The 11,622-nt window shown below is 33.9% G+C and overlaps 1 protein-coding gene across 2 annotated transcripts in view; it reads right to left on the bottom strand.

The window, feature by feature from the left end:
• Positions 1-11,622, bottom strand: part of CNTNAP4 (contactin associated protein family member 4) — a 203,400-nt gene that overhangs the window by 154,434 nt on the left and 37,344 nt on the right. For both annotated transcript variants that reach the window (XM_015615186.3, XM_015615184.3), the window contains exon 2: positions 3,071-3,181. In XM_015615186.3, coding sequence (XP_015470672.1) covers positions 3,071-3,181 — 111 coding nt within the window. The remainder of the gene's footprint in view (positions 1-3,070; positions 3,182-11,622) is intronic.

Consider the following 11,622-nt stretch of genomic DNA (forward strand, 5'->3'; position numbering starts at 1 on the left):
TTGTTTTTATTCAAAGTAGAGAGTGAGCTATATTAAAGTCAAACCCACTTTCAGTCAAACAATTTCTTTTAAAACTCTAATGATGTCTTCATTGCTTCCATAAAATCACTGACAGCACATGTCATACCTTCCTAATAACAGATTTTTTTTCTAGTCTGTATGGTTTAGCAATCATTTCTTGTGTGGCTAAATGTTTTTGTTTATAACCATGACTAAAATATAATATATATATTATATATTATTATATATTATTATATATGACTAATATATAATATAATGACTAGCTTTGTTCCATCCAAATAAAACTTCCATGTTTCACTTTCACTTTTCACGTACATACATCTACAAATATAATCAGGTTCTGCATGGGAAATTCACAGGAAAGAGTTAAACAGAAATTCAGTGTAGAAAATGTATTCCTGGTTCCATAGCAAGTAATGAGTTTTTTACTCTCACTGAAAAATAAAAATAAAATATAAGTAAAAACTAATTTAATTAAGATTAATTTACTGAAGACTGAAGAAATTCTGATCTCACCTCATCTACACCATTCCATAAAATTACATCTGAATGAACCAAAAGGTCTGCCTCTGTGAATTCTACATTTTAAAAGATAAGCAAGCCTGGGAAGTCTCTCTTGCCTTCCAGCTTTGACAAGGTAACCAGGTGCCAGCGGGCCAGCCCTGCTCTGCTGCGGTCAGGCTAGACCCCAGCAGTGGCTGGGCAGGGGATGGGAGGTCACAGGGCCCTGGCTGCTGACATCTTGCTGACACCAAGCCCTGTCCCCCTGCTGCTGACCCATGCTGAGCTGGGGTCCCCTGGGCCCTGGGAGCGGCTCCAGACTGGGCCAGGCCCCCTCCACCGCAGCCCCAGCGGCTGCTGGGCAGAGAGAGGGCCCCAGTGCAGCCTGAAATCCATCACCATGACTGCTTCAGCCACTGCCCAGCAGAAACCATCATGACCATCTGCAGGCCTGGGTGAGATATTAAACTTTTCACTGCACAGAGGAGACCTGCAGACTTCGATCCTCTCTGAAAGGAGAGAGAAGGATAGAAGTGAGGATATGTACAAGTCAAAATGAAGACACCAAGGTCAGTAAAGAAGGAGTCAAGTCCCAGATAGAAGAAGAATGAGGAGATACCCTAGTATTGGGGTTGAAAGTTTTTTTTAGTGAAGCCATGGAGATGGCCTAAGATACACAGGAATATCCCCCTTAATTCATGAGGAAGTATAGGGGAATGGAGTGCTCAAACTGTAGATGTGAGCAGAGGTATCCACTGATGAAGCAAAGCAGATGCTGAAAAGGTTGTGATCCCAGGAGAATCCTGAACACAGAAAAAAATAAGAGTAATGAAAACCCTTTACCACCTGGGAAAGAAGAAGACTTCTATTCCCAGAGATAATTTCAGAAACAGATTAAAAGAACTTTTGCTTTTAAACAGCTCATTCTTAAAATAATACCCTGTAAGTTTACATGACCCATTAACTCAGCTTTGGAAAAGCTGTGAAAATGGGAGGAACTTCACAATTGCAGATTTTTTCCCAGGCAGCTGCTATTAGTGGAAATGAAAAGCCACAAGAGAACTGTTTCTTGTGGAGAATTCTCCATGGCATGACAAGAGAAAACTTCTCTCTCTACAAGAACTGATGAAAGACTATTGTATAGGTAGTAGCTTATTTAAAATCTGAGGTTTTGTCTCTTCTGAAAAAAAAAAAGCCAGGCAGGGGGAAGAAAAGTGTTCTGAAAGTTTTATTCTGATTCTTCTTATTCTTTTGGTTCTGTTAATAGTATTTTCTTTATACCTTTTAAGTTATGATCCTGTTTTACCCTCTTCCTAATTCATATCTCACATGAAATAAATAAATAATTCTAGTAAGTGCACTGGCAATTTTAGCCAGCACTAAACCTACATTATTTGGTGCATTGGCTGAGAAACGAAAAATAGGAAACCTAAACCACTAGACAAAATTAGTGTTTCCACCCGGTTCAAACTGAAACCATCACACTAGCCAAACAATCTGATCATATTACTAAACAATGACAAATGAATAAGACATTCAAATCTCTAATCTTTTGAATACCGTGAACTTGACGTACACAGAATGAGAAGGCAGTCACAATCTTCTATTTACACTACGTGCTGTTTTGAATCTACATGAGTTCAAATGGTACCAGATGAAAGGTGATAAGCATTTCTAATGTGTGCATACAGTACAGAACAAAGCAAAGGAAATTATAAATCTGAAAAAATGCATTTTAACATGGCACAAACAACTTCATAGCACATGAGGAGAGAGACTTGGAAAGAGCTTTCAAACATTTCTAAGGAAGACCAATATGAAGATGCTAACTTTGATGATAATACATGTATTATTTAAAATTCTAAGAGCATATATTACTTCAAACTAAGAGACGTCCTTTCAAGATATGTAATTTCCATTGATATCACAACTTCATTCAAAATAGCAGCTCATGCTTATCAAATCTGCACACTAGGTTAATAAAATAGATCAGGATATTCCTTCTTCACTGGAGTGTTTCTGTCTATCACACATAGCAAATATTCAAGTAAATCATGCAGGTTCAATAACAGAAATTATTTTGGCAGGACAAAATATTCTTAGGATTTATTTTATATATTTCTCAATTAAATACAACAATGGACTATATGAGGGAAATTTGATATATTTGAATGTCTCTAAGTAACCACCACTAATATTGTGGCTGAATTGTTAGGGCTAGATTTTGACCTAAGACAAAATATTTCAGTGAAGTTTCCTAGGATGGCATCTTTGAAACAGTTGATTAATCAGATTTGTCATTTGTAATAATTAAACAGAAGTCAGTATCCAGAGATGCTGCTGCCCATTCAATAAGCCCACAGAGCAGCTCCAGTGCTCATGTTGTCAGACAGCTTACCATAGGGTGGGAAGTTGAGATTCAGAACTTCCTTGAGCTGAAACTGCACTTGTTCATGGTTGGTATACAAACAGTAATATATGCTCTTGAATACTTAAACTGTTTTCATTTCAACCCAGAATTAACAATTAACCAATACAATTCACTCACCCTCTCTTCTATTAAGCCTTGCAAATCCAGGGCTGTGACTGCTAGACAGCTCTGATGAGCTACTGAATGATGACTGAGGCAAAGCAGAAACCAACTGATCATCACAATTATCTGCCAATGAAAAATATCACATACAGGTTAATCCAACAGACACCACCTAGTGGAACTGTAACAGAATCAACTCTGCATCTGAGAGCAGCATATCTCAAAATATTTCCTCTTGCTGGACTACATGTAGAAGTACCAGCACTGAAGCACAGGTTTTGGGTTTTTTACCCAATATTTCATGAGACTAACAGATGATATTTTATCATACCCTTTAACCAGCTGTTTTTACCCACTTCTAACTTAACTTCTGAGATCACACCAAGATATGGTTCACGGTTCACTCACTATGAACAGCAAGTGACACATTCAATTCTACATTCCAGCACCAAGCTACAACCTCACCACATGCTTTTTATTTACTTTTGACCTGATGCCAGCAATATCTTTGCAATCACTTTTGATGTGCAATCACATTTACAAAACATACAGCTGTTTCAAAAAAAAAATATCAAGCCAAGCAAACTGAATGAAATTAACTAAAAAGTAATTGCATCCCTTTTAAGCACAGTAAACATAACAAAATAGAATTTATTTTTTTTTTTTGCTTTGCAAATGGTATATGTATTTGATATAGACACAGCAAAATAATCATTATCCCACAATGATTAGTATGCAAGTCCTAACATCCTACAGAATAAAACCTGAGCATTTCAGAAAAAGAAGACTTAACTGCAGTTCACAATCAATTGTGCAGAAACAAGCAAACGCTAATCAATACTCTAGCTTTAAATGCCTCTCCAGCTGAATTACTATAAAGGATATGTCTTCATTCTCCATTAAAATTTGAAATGTATCAATTAAGAATCAATATCTGATCTAGTTTAGTTGAAAGAAAATTAACTTTAAAAAACTCAAATAAGTGAAGCAATACCAGGGCCAGATCTGTTCTTTACAGAAAAGGAGATTATGTCAACTTCTAGGTTTTATGAAGTGTTTCTTGTCAGGACAACCACATTCTTTGGATGCAACTAATAAATGAAAAGTCATAGGTGAATTCTTTTTCTTCCAACCCTTCTATTTGTCTGCTATGAGGCTTCACTGACAAAAACGATGAATATTAATGAGTACAAAATCTTTTCCTTACCTTAATTAATAATTGTTTCTGCTGTGTAATTATAGGTATTTCAAATTAGCAGCAAGATTTTTATATGAATGTCCCAAGGGTATTTTTTGATTGCATTCAAAATTTATTTTTTTTTTAAGTTGTTTAATTTAGATCTTTGAGGCAAGCTCTTTCCACAGGAAAGGCATAGTACAGGCCTTGACTGTTAGAGTTAAAAGTTCTCTCTTAAATCCCATAAATAATATACATTCACAACAAATAATAGGTTTTATTAATCGCTCTTGATAAAGTCTCATATGCCATATTCTACCAAATACAGAGTACATCACTCATAAAAAAAAGAAAATAAAATTATTCTTTCTTTCATAACTTTATTTAGTGTTCTACATCTACACAATAAAAAGGGCAGAATTTTATGCCTACTCTTTAGTATCTAACTGCAAACTCATTTTTTCACTTTATTATCCACAGATTAGATTTACAATGGTGAAAGAAGCTGTTCTACTTGGGACTAATTGTCCAACTGGTAAGCAGAAAAAAGAAAAAAAATGAATGTCTTATGAGCAAATGCGTTCCACTGCTCTTGGAAAATGATCTCATTAGTGAAAGGATTCTTTACAGCACAGAAAATAAAAAGAACTTATTAGTTATAAATTGCATTTGACAGAGAATATGATGATGCTGTGTTTCACACAGGGAACTACTCACACTGCTGATGGAAGGGAACACTTCAAGTGTCACTGATCCTTTTTCTACTGACAAAGCCTACATTGTAAGTCTAGATACCAAGATGAATATTAAAATAAGAAAATAAAAAGGCATTTTTACTTAAATCTGTCTGCATGACATACAATCACAGAATCACGGAACAGTTGGAGTTGGAAAGGACTTTTAAAGGTCATCTAGCCCAACCCCCTGCCATAAGCTGGAACACCCGCACTAGATCAGATTGCCCAGACCCTCATCCAACCTATCTTCAGTATTTCTGGGTGTGCAGCATCTACAGCCTCTTTGCGCGCACAGCTCGTGTTTGACCACCCGCATCATAAAAAATTTCTTCCTTCTAACTCATCTAAATCTACCTCTTTTGGTTCAAAATCATCACTACTTGTTCTATTGCTACAGAGTTTCTTATTAAGTAATGGAAAGGCCACAATAAGATCTACATGGAGCCTTCTCCTCTCCAGGCTGAACAATCCCAACTCTCTCAGCCTTTCCTTATAGAAGAGGTTATGCTCCATCTCTCTGAATATTTTTCACCCCTCATCTGGACCTGCTCAGCAGGTCCATGTCTTTTCTGTGCTAAAAATTGCAGAGCTACTTGTAGCAGAATGTCTCATCGCTCTCAAATGCCTCATATTTTATATGTTGATCTTCTGGTGAGAGGTGGCATGTGTTATGAAATGAATCATCAGGAATGAGAGCATGCCATTAATACATAGAAGCACTAGTAGATAAACAACAGCAGGCACACTAGTTTTAAATCACCCCTGGGTATAAGTCTTCACAAATTTCAATTCAAAATAAAATGTAAAAGCAGATACATTTCCACTGGATGGATGATACATTTGCCTCTGTAAAGAGAACTTCTGCCTTTTTTCACATTTTTCACCTTTTTTCTTTTTAATGTACATGTTGGAAAGGAATCAATGGTACTGAATTATTCCACCCAGATGGTCTAACACATGTGTATTTGTGAAACACACATATTGCTTTGAGATATTCCCAGAAGAATTCTATGAGCACTTAGCATTTGTCATATAATAATTTACGTCAAACTCGACTTGGAATAGAAAGGCACATAAAATTTTGAATATTAAAAAAGGTATTATCCAAAATCAAAGAGTCCATGATAAAACTTTTTGCCTTTGCACAATATGAGAAATGAGCAATGTGTCACAAGTAGATATATCCTGAATAATTTTACATTTCTTTTACAACAGCCACTATGCCTTATTTCAGGAAAATTATTTCATATGAACTTCTGCTTTATTGCTTAGCACATATAGCTTAAAACATATTCTTGTGGCAACTTCCATTGTGCAATTTAACTCAAATTTAGTATGAATTCCAGAGATCAAAATGCTCTGTTGAAATTGTCAAGAACCAGATGGTCATTATCAAATAGCTTCTCAATGTAAATAAAAACAAATTAAAGAACGTTCTCTGCAGAGTGACAATTCTGTATGCTTTCACTTACATTGGAAGACATTCTACGTGATGGAAACACTGTTTGAATTCAGTGCTTTCTCACACACTACCAGTGACTCTTCATTTGTCTTGGACAGCCTTCCACTGTACAACAGAACACATCTCACTGCTGAAGGCAATGTAGGGCATTCTAGTGACATTTCACACAGCTTCTCTAGCCTAAAGGAATACTTAAGAAGTCTATTCTAACATGAGATTTAAACTAAGAAGTTTTAGTTAAAGGTTGTCCATCATATAGCATTTATTACATTTTTTGTGATAAATATATATTTTTTAAAAAATACATAAGGATATCAAAGGCATAAAGAAACCCTAGGTTTCTGTAATATGCACAAAAGTCTGGTAACAAATAAGGTTTTTTGAAAGAAAAATATATAAACAAAATACATATTACCTGTTACTCAAGAAAAATTATTCAAGTTATATAAGGCATATATTTCCATATACCACAATTCCAGTGTGAGTTTAATCAAATTTATAAAGCAACTGAGGCATTTTAAAGTAATAAAACTCTTAAGTGATGTATGAATAAATTATGCCTATCATTTCTCTTCCAGCTTCCCATTATGCATACTCAGAGTAAAACAAGAAATTTTTAATACACAGGTACTATAAATTACATAGATAATGCCATAGGAACTACAACAAAGGAGTTTAAATAGGATATCATCCTACAATAATAATAGTTACAATAACAATAGTAACAGTTATCACGACTATGTTTAAAACATTAATGGTTAATCAAATAAATTTTGTTCCTTCCACCAAAGCAGTTGTTTGCTGAAATACAAAATATTAATAAAAATAGCAGAACACTGGGACAATCTGAGATTTATTTTTTCAGAATACATAAGTGTATATTTTACTTTCCATATAGTAAAAAAACTCATTTCATTTACAAGCATAAACCTCCTCTTTTCTGTGAAAATTTCAAGAATATATGGCACTGATTTTATTTTGAATGTAACAGTTTCTTTATCTGAATTATCAGCTTGGTTCCAAATAAAGACTAACAGATTTTAATGCTTTTCAGTTTGCGTGCAAATTTAATCTAAATAAGCAAATGCTAACGTATAGTGCCTAGCTACTACAAGTCAATGTGAAAAATAACATTCTGTTCATAATTATCCAAAAAGTACATGCATTACATTGACACATTGACTTTACTCATGACATATCTTAACTCAAACATCCCAACCCAACAGCATACACAAATTAATATATTACTATTTAACTTTTTTATGAAATTATTTTCAGCTATTATATTGTTGCATATACCTTTTTTTTTCTTAAAATTAAATTTAATCCAAACTCCCTCAACCAACAAGAACTACCAATTCCTTAATTAGCTATTAAACTTCTCAAAAGGCAGGACAGAAGTAGCATAGAAGGAAAATAAAGATTGTGATGTTTGGCTCTCCTAGAAACCTATCAAGTTCTTTGGTTTTATGAAGGACTCAAAGAAAATATTGAGTACCTGAAGAGCAAAGCAATGCTAACATTAAACAAAAAAACAAAACATAACAAAACAAACAAACAAACAAAATTGTTCCAGTAAACTACATGAAAATAAAACAAGAAAAAAAAAAAGAAATTTTTGCAGTCTTTTCTCAAGTAGGGAAAACTAAATACCTAATCATCAGACACACAGAATAGCTAAGAACATCTGAAAATGCAATCATAGTGGTACAGAATAGAAGAGATAACAGAAGTGTAATAATGTTCATCCTTCCCATGCAGGTAAGCCTGTGGAGGATCCTGGAAGGATCAGTTTGCTATCAAATTTTAATTAATTAATATCTATCATGAAAAACTTTATGAAAAGGAATGAGGCTCATAAAAATAAAAGAAATGTCATACTCTAGCAACAAGACTTAGTACTCCCTAAAACCTAAAAAAATGTGCCAAAAACCTGCCCTCCAACAAATATTTTGTTCTGTCATGTGCACTTCAAAGTTTATTTTCTTGAAACTGTGAAGACCAAATATTCTCTAGCCTGTCTATGCTTTTCAACAAAGAGACTTTATTTTCCCCAGGAGTGAGAACCTATGTCATTTTACCTAATAGAATTTTTAAATATGTTAATTTTGGTAATTTAGTCCTTGGTCAGTGTGCAGGCTTGTAATTAGTTTCAAAAGATTCATTGAATTTAATGAGATTCCTGTGACATAGATAAAAAGTGATTTCCCCTCTCCTTGTTTTCCTGAGAGGTATTGACCATTATGCTGGTCCCAATCTTAGTGAAATCTTCATCAATAAGAGAAAAGAGGAGAAGTCGACAGATTTACAGACCATTAGACCTTCACAGTTTCAGGCCTTCTAGCTACACAATAGGCAACGTCACTAAAGATGAACCCGACCTGTCATTACTGCTGCTGCTATATGCTTATGCTTGCATTTGCTTCCTGGGTAACTTATCCTTGTTCAGAGAGCCTAAAAATTTCTTTATCTCAGGTCTACTGCTGGCTATTTGTAACTGGAAGTTTAAAAACAACTCGCTAGGAAAGTTGCACTGTTTCGTTCATGCTTCTTGCTAGCCACGAGGGTTTTCCATTCTTTAGTTCAGTTTATGGAACATATTAGGCATTTCCACATAATTACATTTCAGCTACTTGTAGTAGCCACATAAATCCATCCTGCCCTACTTCACTAAAGTTTTCTGCTGCTTACTTCTTTGAAAGATGTCAACCTTTCAAGCAGAAATTTTAGTAGTGACTAGCTCAGGCTGGTTTTCTTAATTTATTTTTTATTTAAGTGCAAGTTTTCATTAATAGATTTCACTTATTTCTTGGAGGTGGTGGAGTGAGAAGGCAGGAGCTGACTCCACAAAATAAAAAAATAAGGTTTTAGGATTTTGAAATAGTTTCTCTGCAAATGTAAAGACTTTATCAAGGAGATAATCCACATGGCAGGGCTGATGATTTTCTTGAATTTGAAACAAAGTCTTCCACTTTTCTGATAAAATTTTTATCTTTTCCAGGTAGCAGTTGACACAAATTTAGCACAGAATTCTGACACTTAGCAGGCAATTGTTCCTTTTATATTCACATCAGGTATGTGATTTTTACCTTAAGAAAAATACATGAAATGCTGTATTTCCTTCCTTTCAAGGAGCCATCCCTTTTTCACACTTGCAGCTATTTCACGCCGACAAGAAATCAAGCCCAGCTAGTGAGTACAAAAAGGCAAGTTTCCTCTGTGTTCACAGACAACCTTGCTGTTCTTCAGGGACATGAAAGACTTTTTCTGACTGAACACAGCAAACTTAAAAAGACAACTCAGAATAAATGAGATAAACACTGCAGTTATATAGATCAGAGTTTAATTATACAGGAGTGGAAGGGATAGAAAAAAATGTTTCCCTGCAGACATTTGCAAAGGTTCAAACCTTGCAATGTATCTTCAATGGCTGGCATGGTTGTTATACAGCTGGAAATTATGTTTTTCTTAGGTTTTTATGTTTTTATTTTTAATTTTTGGTTTTTATCTGATTGCATGGTATTTTTGTTACATATATTAGGGAAAGGGAGTACAAAAATCACAAAGAGTTCTGAAAATCCATAATCAAGTGAAATAAAGGACTTATATGGTCTTAGTACTCAGAATCCACTCACAAGACAGGAACTCTACTATTAACTGACATTAAAGAAAAATTAACCAAATTAACTCCCTCCTGATTCTCTTGGTCTTTTCCAGAAACTTTTAGACAATGATTCAATGTAAGGCAAATATTGTAACTAAAACTTAACTCTTAATTTCTTCTACCATTTGAAACCAGAGAAGTTCTTATAATAATTTCCAAGATGATTAGATAAGGACTGTATATTTTCATGATTCCAATTACATTTTTCATTTGTGAATTCAGTGGTGAAAGAGCATATGGTTCAATAAAACATTAGATTAGGACAAATTAGACCTGAGAGGTGATGCAAGAAATGGGTGACTTCCAGTTAGGATCTTCTTATTCACTTTGAAGAAGCAAGACAAAATTTATTAATTGAACAAATCTTTAGATCTGTTTTATTTATTTATTAATTGAACAAACTTTTAGATCAATTTCTTCAGGATGTATCCTACAGTGAATCAAATAGAAGGTCTTCTACTAACTAGATGGGCAAGTTTTGTGTCTTTTGACTTAAAAGGCTTACTTCTTATCAAAAAAGAGTCAGAGTGGCAAAATTATAATAAAGACAATCCAAAACATCACAGAATCACAGTTTTGTGGGTTCTAATGGGCCTTATTTGATTGTATAAACTCAAAATAATATTAAATTAATGTTTCTATTACTGAAATATCATGCATTTTCTCTGAGTGTTTTTCTTAGCAACATTGCTACAGGTTAAAAAAAAAGCTTTTACTATAAAAAGAGCAATATAATAAATATTAGTAAGTATGGTTTTACTGGTAAATAATTTAATTCAGTAAGTCTAATAGGTTTTTTTCTGAAAAAAGCTATGAAAGACTAATGCACTTTCTAATGTCAGTTGGAAGTTTCTCAAGCATGCATGGTAGAAAAAAAATAAGGTATTAAGAGTGAATGGAAATAGATACATATATTGTAAAGGAGTTGAAAAAATATTAACAATATAGAATTAAAATATTTCACGTTGATCAAAAGTACATAAACTTTACCATCAGCATTCATTTTTTCCCATGTCATTGTGCAATATATGAAAACTAATTTTATAGCACCATGAAATGCTCATTGTCATGAAGTACATCTGACTTTCTTGATGGATGATTAAATTTTCACCATCTTAGTGTTATGTCATAATCTATTAAATTTGGAATATAAGAAATTAATTAATTTAATCCAGAACAATGTAATAAGATAACATATACAAATTTTTGAGATCAATAAAAGCCTATTTACCACAGGAGAGACTATTACATACATCTTGTTACCAATAGTATGTAGAAATCATTTTTCTTTTAACTAAACCAGCAGATGTAGAGAATTCACACAAAAGGGGGAAACTGTTTATTTTGATGAAAGCTTTGACTGTGATTTAATTACATCAAATTTTGCTCAAAGGTAGAAGTGTAACTTTTCTTTAAAAACTCTTTTTTCTGTTTCTCTGCTTCTGCTGCATGTCTTCTGTATTTTTCTTTTTATTCTTGGATTTCTCAGCCTCATTTGGGCTGAATTCTTTTGGGATCCTCCCTCGT

Source organism: Parus major, chromosome Z (assembly GCF_001522545.3).
Source record: "Parus major isolate Abel chromosome Z, Parus_major1.1, whole genome shotgun sequence".
Lineage (NCBI taxonomy): Eukaryota > Metazoa > Chordata > Aves > Passeriformes > Paridae > Parus > Parus major.